At 49.0% G+C, this 13,776-nt stretch overlaps 1 protein-coding gene across 1 annotated transcript in view; it reads right to left on the reverse strand.

Annotated features, from left to right (window-relative positions):
- LOC131212519 (acetylcholine receptor subunit alpha-like 2) overlaps window positions 1–13,465 on the reverse strand; it is a 38,358-nt gene extending 24,893 nt beyond the window's left edge. Inside the window, exons 1-3 of the mRNA XM_058206414.1 lie at window positions 12,822–13,465; window positions 10,561–10,605; window positions 7,413–7,522 (exon numbers count right to left, since the gene is read on the reverse strand). Coding sequence (XP_058062397.1) covers window positions 7,413–7,522; window positions 10,561–10,605; window positions 12,822–13,046 — 380 coding nt within the window. The 5' untranslated portion in view covers window positions 13,047–13,465. The remainder of the gene's footprint in view (window positions 1–7,412; window positions 7,523–10,560; window positions 10,606–12,821) is intronic.
- Between the last annotated feature and the right edge of the window lie 311 nt (window positions 13,466–13,776).

The raw sequence follows: 13,776 nt of genomic DNA on the forward strand, positions 1-13,776 counted from the left end.
CAGCAGTTCCGGATGATGTTGGAAACTAAATTCTTTGACCACTTCAACTGCCGCTGCCGGCTCGACCCGTCGACTAAAAGGGTACGCCACAAGCTAATTTCAAACCACCGCAGATTAGCCGACTAACGATCGAGTGTCTATCGTTTTGATGAGAAATTTAATGATCGGTTCCGGATCGGTTTGTACCGGAGCCCCACTCGGATAGGCACCGTTTTGTCGATAATAACCATCAATCGACGGTGATGGGTGGGTGAGTATCGATTTGTGGACACCGTCGTGTGGGCGACGGGCTTGCGCGGTGTTTGCATAATTATGGCCAGTCAATTAGCATTTCGTGCATAAATTTATTTGGTGACAAAATATATTAATTTCAATTCCCCGTGACGATTGATTGCGTAATTGCCGCTCGTCCCGCCCGTTGGGAGCTTTTATTTCACCTCCGGTCGTGGTGCAACCCACTTGGAGTTGAGAGACTTTTTTTCCTGCAAAACTTTCCACTTACAAGTTACGGTTGGGCGAGTCCGTTACTTCCCGGCATTTGTTGTAGTTCAGCTGTGTTTGCGCCGTGCCACTGTTTGCCGACCGTTTGGGCCAACGGCTACAGGCCTTTGATCCTTGGCCGGATCGACCGGAGCATCAACCCACATGAGGGGCGGCCACTCTCCCGATCCGATTCATTTGCAAATGGAACGGCACACCCCGTTGCTGTGCTGCATACTCCAAAGCCCAATCGATGGCGATAAATTATTGGCGGTTATTTTTTTTATTAAAGGTGACCTAAAAAAAAAAGGCATCAAGCTGTGTAGTTTGTGTTGAAAAACTCGTTCTATTGACCCGGTACGGATGTGAGGCATGAAGCAAAAAGCAGCACCAGCGGTCGAGAGCATAGAGTATGTAGTAAAAGTTGGTCCAATTGGCCAGATGCATTCGGATGATTAGCACCCGCGTACCCTGCCCGGTAAAGCGTTTAATGCGCTTTCGGAGCACGCGAAGCATCGCCCATCATGAATGGGGTTGATGCATTTTGATCAACGTAATGAGATCAAAGACCCGTCCACTGTGGTGTAATTCACGTATGGTGATTGATAATGCTTTTTGGCCAATTGATGTGGATTAGGCGCAGAATAGGGCGCAGAAAGGCGAACGTCAAACAACAGCTCCGGGGTTCAATAGGGTTTCCCTGAACAGTTTGGAAACTGTCCCCGATTTAGCCGCTGCCATTTGACAGTGGCAGGTAACGAAACGAACCACGAATGTTGGCTTCCATTTCCGAGGAATTCCGACGTGACCGTGACCGACAAAAGTTCAACAGTATCAGTTCAAGTTTGAACAACCAAAGACAAGATAGCCGCAGTGTGACGGGGCTGCCACTATCAGCCATCGCCACGCGCGGCACCACCGAAAGCCGATTATGTCGGCCAACTTTCCGGATTGTTTCACGGCGGGCCCGTAAACTTTGCGCCGGGCTTACCATCTTTAATTGAATGTTTTCCGCAACCGCTTGTCAGGGGTCTTCGATAAAAATCATGCTTTGGACTGGATTTAAAAAACAGTTCTCCTCAAAATTGTCCTCCACACTCAGCTTAACGTTGTTCCGTTGTTCGCGAAGTAACACAGCAAACGGGGTGGTTTAAATGGCCGACCCGCGTCTCCGCGCAAGCAAATTGATTTTCCTTACTTTATGCTTTCGTCCAGCGCTAATTAAATGCGACTCACGAAACTGACCCGCGTGCCGGCCCAACGGGGCCCAAAAAACGTGGTAGGACCTCTGCCAATCGTGGCAGTGGAAAAATCCGAAACCCGAGATTCACGGACCGGCGGCAGCGAAGAGTCAATGTAATCCCAACAGATGGAATTCATGTCGTAAATAAACGAGCTAATTATCACTCGGCCCTAATTAACGGTGCTGTCAAACGCTTTTCAACCATCTTTCGGCCCAGCCGTCGACCGGGCGGGAATTTTCCGAAGCTTGGAAAATGGGATCGTCCTCGCCGTCGTCACCGCGCTGCGTCCATCGTGGGCCCCGGAAACGACTGCAAAACGCTACATTCGGGCCCCAAAAGAGGTCCTACTCATCTACATCACTAATACACCCATTAGCATACATTAGCAAATAAATTAAATTTCATCTCCCGCGCCTGGCCTGGGCCGGGCGGGATCGAGAACCTGTGGAGGCCGCGGGCATCGAGCTTAGCCGTCTGGTCTGGTACAACCGACCGACGGGGCGACCGGCGAGGTTTATGCGCTCTAATGCGCCTGACAGACCGATAGTTGTGGCTTTCGTGCAACGATTGTGAAACTTTTGCGTCCGCAACAGAATCACCGGCCGGGTTCGGGTGAGCGCCTGATACTTGGTGTGTGTATCCTGGTTCCTTGCGGGCTAGTAGTTTGCGGCCATGCACCGAACTGAAGCGGCTATCTCATCGAACGTCTTCGCGTCAGCCAAGCCCCTATGTCCGCAAGCGATTCCATTTTTGGGGCCCGGATAAAGGATGCCGGTGCTATGGCCCGTATGCAGCCCGATATTTTGTGGGTAACATACCACCGGGGAGTCCTTCCCGCCTTCCCGCTTCAGTGATCGAGCTCGAGGTGCGGTTTCCGCCGAGCGTGGCGCGCAAAAGCTGAGAAATAGTTTTCGAAACTAATTTAAACTTTTTCCCACAATTAACTTAATGCTGGCAGGCGATGGCGCCTGTTCTAAGGAGTGGCGTCTGCGGGCCGCGTGTGGCACTTGGCTGGGTGATTGCAATGCCACCCCATGCACCCGGGAACCTCGGACCTCGAACAGCATGTAACGTGACGCACCGACGGTAAGCCACCCGGCTACGGGTTCGGTCCGGTTAACTCGTTAAACTTGTCGCCTGCGCTGGCGTGTCAGCTCGCCGTGATTGATTCTGACGCTTATATTTACCCGATACAATTAGAGTAGAAACTTTTATTTCGCAAATTGAAAGTGAGGTTTTCGGTTTCGAGTTAATTCGACTTCTTGATTGGTATGTGCGTCAACGAAATGGGAACTAGAAAACACGACGCTGTACGGAGTTTTCCAGCAATGATTTGATGGTACAGCAAAATGGCAGCTTTTTGGGTTCAAATTATATTTAATTGATTCAACAGACTAAAACATGTTGCAACAATCCATTCTGGGAAAAAAATTTTCTTTGGCTCTATGATAAAGGCCACTGGCAAAAGGCGAGTTGCTTATCGAAAGGTTGAGGTATTGTTAGTTACTGAAATTGCGAACGTTTCTTTACATAAAAACATGCAAGTAACTGCAACTAATTACTGCGTTTATGGAATGGGCTACGAAGGATTTTTGGTGCAGTCGCGCATGAGAGCCAGTCGCGTAGCTATGTACTCCACTAGGCTGATCAATAAGTTTGTAGGCGTTTTTTTTATATTATGTTGGTATACTCTTTATATGAACGTATCTAAAGTTACATTTCAATCGGTCACTTGATTCTTTTTTACGAGCCATTTAGTATCGACGTGTCACAATATTGCTTACAACGTAAAAAATCAAGTATCGTGCAGTGATTGAATTTTTATTTTTGGAAGATTTTAAAAGGGAAGAGATTTAAGTATAAGGCCTACCCACCTTATTGAGTAGTATAACCAATATTTTGACTGAAACATTGGGTTTCAGAAAGCTCAGTGCATAATGGGAACCGCATTCGCTAAAAATGGAACGAAAGCTCGTTCGACTGTAACTTTCTCGACAATTTAGCGGATTACGTGCCGACTGGGGAAACAATAAATTTTGATTATTGTTATAACATTCTAGACCTACTGAAGGTGAAAATACGTGAACAAGACCCGGTTCAACGAACAAAAAACATATCCTGATGAAAGAGACAATGCACCGTGAGCATTTTGAAAATGGCATACATCAATAAATAAAAGGTCGAATTGTTGTAGTATCCACTGTATTCACCAGATTTGGCCCGTAGATTTTTCAAATCTTAAAGTATCACGCGTGGAAAGCGTTTTTCATCACATGATGACGTCATAACCACTGCGGAAGAGCTTTTTGAAGCCCTTCGAGATTATCGAGATTCAGGGATGGAATTTAATTTGGAATTTGGATTTTTCAGGGCATAAAAATATGTTTTTCTTATCGAGGCTCCGAACCGTATTTTGAACCGCAAACCTCAATTATTTACTTTAACTTCTATGTATTTTCATATACGGATTGGACTGGCCGCGTAAAATTAAAGACAACTGCCGGAACGAAACACGATTCTCACTCACCATTAAACAGTATACATAAGAGAATAAAAAATAGAAGAAAAAATCACAAATGCGGAGAAAAATCACGACTACTGCAGGGTTCCTTATCGGAGAGGATCTCCCCTCTTCACCCCGTGCTGCGTGCTTACTGGCGCGGTTTTGGGCACAATACGATGGACATTTGTCAACTGAAGGGTGGCAATGCAAAAGTGCTAAACCAACCCCACGGCCGCCAGGTGGTGGGGTCAGTGGGCGTAAAAGTGTTAATTATAATTTGCCGAGGTGGCACGAGAGCATGATCTAGATTAAGCAGAAACGGAACCACGTGTCGGGGCGCACCACGGCGACCACTATCCACCCTGGCCCCCACTGGCACCGGAAGGGGAATATAAATAAAAGGAACCCCAGGAACCTTCCGCTGTCCCTCCGCCGTTCAGTGTGCGGGTGAGTATTTTAATTAACTTACCTCGCACGACGACGACGACGACGCAGCGCGGTCATATTAGCACATCGTAACATTGCTATGAAGATTGTACATTTGAATTTTTATGAATGTGTGTTTTTGGACCCTTTCTCTCGCTTTCGTGAGGCCGTGAAAGCTGTGACTTATCGCCACGGGTTCTGTTTTCGCCTGTTGGCGAGCACCAGTTTCCTTTTCGCATTATTACGCTGCGTTTCGTTTGCTCATTTTTTTTTCTCGTTTACCATGTGCCACAACCCGCTTCTACCCGTTTCGTAATAACCGTTCGAGTTTGCGGCAGAAGAAAAGAAGAAAAAAGAAAAGACCCAAGAAAAGCTTCGCAAAAGTGAGTGCCATAAAAACATGAAACTATTCACAACCGTTTAAGCAAACCCCGTAATCAGGGGGCAAAAATGGCCGGCTTACACCGGCGAAAAACGATTAGAATACAAAAAAAGGGAACCGAACACGGTCAGGGGAGAGTAGTTTTTCTGCTCCACCACCAGGGCCGAGACACTGCTGGCGATGGCGATGGTTCGTTTGTATTGTTTCCAATTTCAGCCAGCAGAAAAGTTTTCCCAGCTGTCGGCAGAAGTGTGGTACCCGGGGCCTAGAGAGACGAGAGAAGAGAGAAGAGCTCCATAAACATGCATCCCTTGGCGCCTTGGGGCAAACTTTCCGTCGGAGTAATTTTTTTTGCGCCAAATGTTGACGGTTTTATTTACTTTTTCTCTGCATTGCATTGCAAGTTTTCTGTTTGCTTAGAGTCCCCTGTAGGGCTGTACATCTTTTCCATCAGCTTCCGAATGGGGCGGCAACCAGCAACCGAGCGTGAATGTAATTCAATTTAAAACTGTACATTTGCATACTTTTCGGTTAAATCGGCCCCGGTTAGAATGAAACCCAATGGTAGCGGATCGACTAGTAACGCACGGTGTGGGCTTCAATCAAAAGGGTCCTTCCAAAGTTTGGCATGAGGTACGGATCGGTACGACCGGAAAACGAACGGTGTTGGCGTGAGAACATTTGGCAGTCTCGGGGACCACCGCACCGGTGTCGGTTAATTTGGTGAAACTTCACCTGGGCTTAACACACGCTTGAGGTCACCGGTGGGCCACCGAAAAGGGCCATCACACTTGGGACATTAATTTGCAAAGCAAACTATTCCTTTGCGGCACGGGTCGTTTCCGTTTCGTGTAGGGCTCCGTTGTATTAAGCCAAACATTCGCCATACAACAATTCGGTTTTAACTCCCATCCATCGGAGGATTTGTTTTTCGTATTCAACAAACAGTTTCTAACGATGGGGTTTTTTCAGCGCCCTTTAAAAGGTGTGCCGTGTGGGAACAATGTACACAATTGAGTTGAAACAATTTGACCGACTTGAAATCAAAAGCCACATAATCGAGCTTAAAGCATCGTGCGACAATCACGACAACTAAACAGATTATTAGCGTTTAACTCCCATTAGCTCAACATTTTGTAAGTTGGCACGATATCGAAATCTTCCTGTAAATTGCAGTAAGGCTAGAAGAAATGTTTAGATTAGGAGTATAAAAATTAAATGTTTAAAGGATCTTCCAGATCGCATTCAGGCGAACCTACTACCGCCACTTAACAGAAAATCTTACGAACCGTATCTATAGTATTTAAATTAAAAAATAGATCATTTGTAGTTAAATGTACACTTTCTTCTGTCACTGTTCCATCTTCTTGGTCCCATTGTTTTGTGCTGCAAATGGAAGAACCGACTCACTCGAAAAAAACCATGTTTATTTATCGATGTCATGTCCTTCTGCGCCCTCGTCTACGTCGTGTATTGAGCTAACCTAGGCCCGAGATTTTAACATAATAATCATGCCCATACAATTCCGGTAAACAACTTCGACAGACGAGCATCATTAACCTGACATCGGAGACGAGAGGACTGACTGATTTGAGAGGACCGCCCTTCGGGACAGGCGATTCCGAAACGCGACGCTCGTCATCATCATCGTTGTCGTCGTCGCCGTTGTTGGGGCTGCGCCGGGTCGATTTTAGCATGAGATCAAGAAATTATGCGCAACATGTTGGGCTCGGCATGACAATGCGTTATTAGCATACGCCCACGTCATTGCTTCGCCCCTCGAGCCAACGCCGTGAACTTTCTCATCAACTGCGTGGCGTGGTCGGTTCTAGGGCGCGGCCCTGGCCACGATGAGCATGCACTTTGTAGTGGGTTCTCCGGGACGGAGCTGGGTTCCACGAAATTCACAAGAATGGGGCCATGGGCCGGGGATCAATCTAAGGATTTCTTCTCTTCTTTGTTATAAATCTTTCTCCTGTTCCTACTTCGATTACTTCGCAGCGCAGGGACCCTCGGACCGATGGTAGATTCAATTGTACCAAATGTCTTCTCCGAAGGGCCTAGGTAAACACGGCGTCCAGCCCAAGCCCTGTCACAGGCTCTCGAGAAAATGTTGCCCACAAAAAATGGAAATTGCTCTCTATTTCACCAATGTCGCCCCAAAGTTGCCGCACATCGCCGAAGTGGAAACATAATAAACAAATCCCGCGAATCCCGCGAGTGGGCGACACCGGGCGCGGAGTTTATGGGAGAAAGTGCTAATGATTTTCAAATAACCCCGCCACACACACACGCGCACAACGGCAACAACAATGGAGAAAGGGCGCACGGAAAAATAAAAGTCAAATTAGATTATCGCAACACACCAGATACTCACTTGTTGTAAAGCACGATATCCGGGAGCCAGATGTGTTCGGAAGGCACGTACAGCTCGGTGACACCGCCGTACTCGGCAGGATCCCATTTGAATTTATGATCTTGCCATTCCTGGTGCCACGATGCGATGCGAGAGAGAGAGAGTGAGAGAGAGAGTCCGGCAAAGAGTGAAAGAAAAAGAGAAAATGATTAGAAGCAGCGCGAGAGGATAAAATGCTGGCCGCAAGATGGCGTCGCGTGGAACCGAGAATAAATTAGAAATCGCAGAGTGTGAGGCAGAGGCGACGGTGGTCAACAGTGGCCTCCACCTTCTCTGGGCGGATGTACTTTGTTATTGACAGGTTGATGAAAGCACGCTTCCGCGGCGTGGTCAATTAAAGCGGAAAACAACGTCTAAATTTGGAATCGCGACCTTCGGGCCCGATGCCTGTCCTGCCTGTGCTGTCCTTGGTCGAGTTCCCGATGATGGTGCATTCACTGTCGCATAAAAGCGCTCCTGAGCGGCCCCAACAAGCATGGGATTAGAACGGGTGGACGGGAAAACTGTGCGTTCTCGTTCGGAGCGCCTTGTCCGAAGCAGATTACGCGGTAATTACTAGGTTGCAACGATCTTGGCCTGGCTCCTGGCTGGCGGATGATTGCTTCATCGGATGTCGGATCTACAGCATCCGTTGTGGGGTTGTCCGTCAGCCGAGCTGCGTTTGATGGCCCCACAAATGGGCGCCATTTGTGTAACGGTCGTGGGATGTGTTTTTGAGTGGGTCGGATTTGTTATCCTTCGCTCGGCCGCCACCATCAACGTGGGCGTGTAACCGTCCAGGTTGACCAGGTGAACACATTAGCAGCGGAAGCACTTTGGCTAACCCCGCCGGCCGGACGTGGCGATCTGTTTCGGACTCGTCGGACACGGGTTTTGTGGAGATTTGTGTTCTCGCAGCACGATGAGAGCCGTCGACGTGTGCCGGATATCTCTTTTTTCCCACGTTGCCGACGTCCGACTGGGATCTGCAGTTGGCACCGGAACTTGTCAAGCGGACCAGCGGGTGCTGGCGTAAGTAATACGTCTGTGTTAATGGGTTCAGAAGGGTGCCGTTGCACGAGACGTGCCAATGCAAAAGTGTAGCAAAAAGAAGAAAAAAAAAACGACAGGATCATCCTTTGCAGAAGACAATTTGCACAGTCTTCAAGTGAACGCAAAACAAAAAAAGGGGCCGGTGGCCACCGCTGGCTTTGAGGGCCGCTCGAACGGGTGAGTTTTAAGGAAAGTACTCCTCAACAAGCACACGTGTACCGTGCGTCAACACGCAGCCCACACACAACACGCAGGTTTTGCGGCATCCAGTTCATCTCCGGAGCTCTGTGGCCAATGTTTTTGCTGGCCGAAGGGCACTTCAGTGCCAGCGAGCTCGGACATGGGCACCAGCATACGTTCTGGATTTTGCACACGTTTGTCTGTCGCCCTTTTTGCGCCTGAACTTTTCAGCCGTGGTGTCCAGTAGTTCAGATTTTAGGTCGTGGTACGGCACAGGCCCAGAAACCTGGTGGCCGGTCAACGGGCAGTGTTGTGTGTGCAGGACCCTTTTTAATTTGTTTAATGAACGTGATTACCGGTGGAAAAATGTTAGCCATCCCGAAAGGACTCAGGGAAGGTTCCTGTAGTTCGTCTCCCCCCGACAGAAAGGGCAACGAGTGGGATTAATTGGGGGGCCGTCGGGGCTGGGGATGGAAAAGTTTTCACATATCGAAAGGTGACACATGGCTGGGACAGACGCCCTTAATGGACTCAAGGGTGGTCGAATGGTCGAGTGTGGACGCTGACTTGGACCAGTTCCAGCAGCTCCGGGCTCCGGTTGAGCTTTTGTGGGTGATGATGAACATGCCTTCACGATCATATAACAAGCTGACCGTGCTCGTAAATTAGCCCTTATTTTGAGCATATTAAATTACTTTTGATATTAGTATGTGAAGTAGCTAGCCGTCGCTAGTAGTCGCTAGTTCGCTAGCAGCAAGTAAAAGGCGAAATGTGTATTGCTCCCATTTTTCAGGTTGAACGATCGTCATGTTTACCTTGGTTTTCGATGATGCATGTTTTCTTCATTTTCTCAGAGATTCAGATGCGTAAGGGAGGGGCACTTCTCCTACAGCGAACCTGTCACGTTTTGCATATAACAGGACATAACATAAATCATGAGTTTTTGTTTTTAAAATAATATAAAATCCAGTCATATCTATTAATTAGTAACTTATTTAGTTTTAAATGTACGTTCTTCTTCTTCAAAATGCTCTTTCTTTTTAGAATTAGAATAGAATCGCGAGCACTCGAAAGACGATGAAAAGCCTGGTCGTCTACAAAGCCGAAATCATTCGGCATTGGTGGAACAAGTTCGCGAAATCATTGTCGTGACTGGGAATCCCACTTTAAGGATGTTGTCTGAAGAGACAACTGAAGAAACTATTCGAAAAACATTACATAACGATTTGAAGAAAAAAAAGAGTTGGTGCTCGGTTTGTTCCGCATGAACAAACAAATGACCTAAAGAAAGCTCGGGCCACACATTTGAAAGACATGACTGAAACCGCATAAAAGACAACAAGGACTATTTCCTATTCCCTAAGCTCAAATTGAGCATGAAAGGATTATTTTATGACAACATTCCATCTGTTCAAGTTGCTGTAACACGGGAACTTGAAGATATTCCTTCCGACGACTACAAAAAATCAACGGATAAGTTAATTGACCGTTGCGTACGTTGTATTGACTTAAAAGGAAACTATTTCGACTAAAAACAGCTCACGAGCAAAAAACTAGGGTGTTTTATTGTAGCTATGGAGGTAGTCTCGTTATTTATGTACATTCAATATAATCTTGAATGACAGCCTATGAGAAAATATTCTTTAGATAAATCTGAAACCACATTGAACATTGCGGACTGCCTAACTCTGGACGCGAATCACTAATCCCTAAACACAAAATAAATACGTTTTGAATAAAGGATAATATTGATTTATACCAAATCGGTTAACTTTCTGGGGTCTGGCCTATTCAAACTAATTTTAAGCAGAACCAAGATTGTAAGCAGTAAACGATTATATAAAGCTTGTTGAACCCGACAACCCGGTGCGGAATATATCCCCCGTTTAGTACTTACATGCTCTAGCCAAATGTTGGTGGTCAGGATCTGATCCTTCAGGTTCTGCAAAGAAACGAAAAAATGAAACAGATAGGGACAAATTACTATCGGACGAATTGCTTTCCGGACATCGGCCGGCTCTTTGATGTTGCACTCTCTGCCTGCAGCCACTTGGATGGTGGTCTCGATGTGACGTGAAATAAACGCCAGCCACCGTGGCGCAATTGATCCATTTTTCCCCGTCTCCGGTTCCGGTTTCCGACCCTCCAGCGTGATTTTCCGTCCAGTCCGGTCCGGTAGCTTGTGGTGGGCGCTCCCAAGAAAAGCGCTCCACGCACATCCTGTCTCATCCGGACACACGTGGCCGGCTCCGTTCCACGGTGATCGTCGGAATTATATTTCCTCAATTTGATTGTAAAAGATAGCGGACGAAGGCGAAGACCACCAGGAGAATGCCTCTTGGACTTGGAGGTTTGGATTACTTTTTTTTATACTCATTTTTTGTCGTTTAGTCTTCTTGCGTGACGGAGAGGGACGGTCCGTGGCCGCTGCACGTGGCGGCTTCGAGTTCGGTTGCGCGTAGGGGATTGGGATTGGGATTTAGATCTCATTTCCCGACTAGACGGCATCGCTTGCGCCATCTCCGCACATATCTATTCATCCCATCGGCGATGGTTTGGGAGCTGGGCGAACAGGAGCACTTGAGCGCACCGAGACGACCGAGTCCCTGGCGTAGGTGTAGTTATTTTCCTCTGCTCGTTAGTGCGATCCGTTCCCGCAGAACGGATCCCTACACACCGCACACACATGCACAAACGCTCCATCGTGTGCCTGGAGCATATGCATGCATAATGGGGCAGTGATTTTTCGTGCGCGCGATGCTGTACTGGCTGGCGCACCCAGCTACCGTGGCAAAGTCCAGCGAAGACCCGGGGCGTACCATTTACTTATGCATCAGTGGCGCCGTCCGTCCGTCCGGAGTGGAGATTGGATTGTGGATGGATGCGACCAGATAGCTCCGTGCGCCACCGGCTGCACTGGCTGCAGCAGAAGACGGCGGCGTCGGCACCGGAGATGATCCGGTGCCCGGTCGGTTTCGGGGAGGGAGATGCCATCTTTAGTTAAAAACCGTGCTCGGTCGGTCTGAGACGGTCGGACGGCTGCATGGATAAATGATGCCGGAGGATGGTTGATTTAAATTAAATTTGCGATTTTCTCCCTCAATGGAGCGGTCCCGAATGCACCAACTTCCTGCGCCAAACGACGGCGGTGTTGGCCTGGAGTGCGCACACGTTCCTCGGAGCGGAGGTCCGGCAATCCGGGGTTGCCACAAGAGGGGACGGATAATGCAAATCGGAGATTCAGCTTCATTTCCGAATGCCGGCCGGATGATGGTGTGGATAACGTGCATCGCACCGGATGATGAGCTCGGTTTGTCTTAACCGACCGTCGCCAGCCCTGGCCCCGGGGCATGTCAGCGCCCCGCGATGAAGATAGATGGCCGTGTCCTGGCCCGTCAGCACACGGGACCGGCCCCGAGGCAAAGCAAATGGGAACCACAAAAAATTTCTCTCCAGATCGCGCTCGCGCCACACGGTTCGAGCATGGCCGCAGGAGCCTGCATAACCTGCTTTCCATTGTGATAGCTGGATTAACATGCTAAATCAAACAAATGGAAAAGCGAGACCGTGCCCGGCCCGACTACCCGGCCCGTTGGTGGAACTTTGTGCTCCGCTGTTTTTCTTTTTCCCCGGGCGAAATGGAACGGAATAAGTGCGGCCTTTTAATGGTGCGGGGTGCGCCGGGATTGCTGTGATAAATTTGATTAGCAATTTGGTACACTAATTCGGTGTGCAAATTAGTTTTCCTAAGCTCCCCTCGTCGATTGCATGTTGCATATGTTCAATTTCCATTTCTTTTTGCATTGTGAACTCTGGAGAGGTGGAGAATTAAATTGAGCAAGAAAGTCCTATTTGGGGCTTCCAGAAAATGTAGCCGTGACGTTATTTGAAAGCTTTGACCACATCGGGCAATCATATCTGTTGAAGAATGGTGTCCCAAAATTCCTGCCCATTCCAGAGTCCAACAGGTTAGACACAGGTAAGCCAAAGTGACATCCTTTACGTTGTTGCACGATGTAACCGACGCACGGTGGACATGCGCAGACGGGGCAACGCTTTGCCCCTACTCGATGGCCATCTTTCTGCGCACAACTTATGCTTAGCATTGTGCAAATAGTTGCTCAGAATGGTTCCGGTTCCGGTAAACGGGCTACTCACCAGATCGATCAGCTGCGACAGGCGTAGGCCCAGCTTAACGAGCACCGTGTCGGTGTTGTTGCTGACCGGCCGTATCAGGCGGTTGTAGTTGCTCAACAGATCGTCGTACAGCCGCTTGGCGTCCGGGTTGGCCCACACACTGCCGATGACCAGGCACAGGAGCACGATACCGATCGCCATCCAGCGGTCCCCGACCGTGCGGGCAAAGTTAGGCAACCGGCCCATCGTGGTAACGGTCACTGTGTTCGAACTGTTTCCTCCGCGTCCGGACAATTGTTTGTGTTCGATTGTTCGCGGGCCACTAGCTAGCTATGCTGGGTCGTCACACGTCGTGCTCGTCCCCGTCACCAATAACATATCGGAACTCGCCCCGACACACACCGATCCGACCACCGGCACTTCGCGGATGTACACTAAGCAGGGCCAGGACAACACAACACTACCCTAGCGCGCGTGGCCAGCTCGCTTCAACCGAACGACGGACGGCCGACCGTCGGTTCATCTGTCAGTTTCGGCAAGGCGTCGGTTCGGCCGCGGAAAAACGTGCGTGCGCCACACCACATTTTGACATCTTCCACCGAAACACACTCCTTTCGGCAGGGAAGCTGCTGCTGCTGCCTAGCGGGACGCTTTTTCGCACGAATCACGCACGACACTGGAGTGGCCAGTCTGGCATTTCGGGGTTGGCGGGAGATCCGTTCCGAAAATGGGACAGCTACGAGGCAAAAAAACAGTGCACGGAGCAACAACACACCGCCCGTCGGGTTCTGGATCGTTTTCTGCGGTCGGCTGTTGACGTTTCACGCTCGAGAGTGGGCCGCCAGGACGCGCTCACTGCTGCTGGGCGGGTTTCGGAGCGAGCGAGTCCAGAGTCCGGAACCTGTGTAGGCCTGTAGAGGCTCTATAGGCTCGTGTGGTTGCTAAGATGAGTCCTCTCGGCAGTTCGTTCAAGGCT

Source organism: Anopheles bellator, chromosome 2, assembly GCF_943735745.2.
Source record: "Anopheles bellator chromosome 2, idAnoBellAS_SP24_06.2, whole genome shotgun sequence".
In the NCBI taxonomy this organism is placed as follows: domain Eukaryota; kingdom Metazoa; phylum Arthropoda; class Insecta; order Diptera; family Culicidae; genus Anopheles; species Anopheles bellator.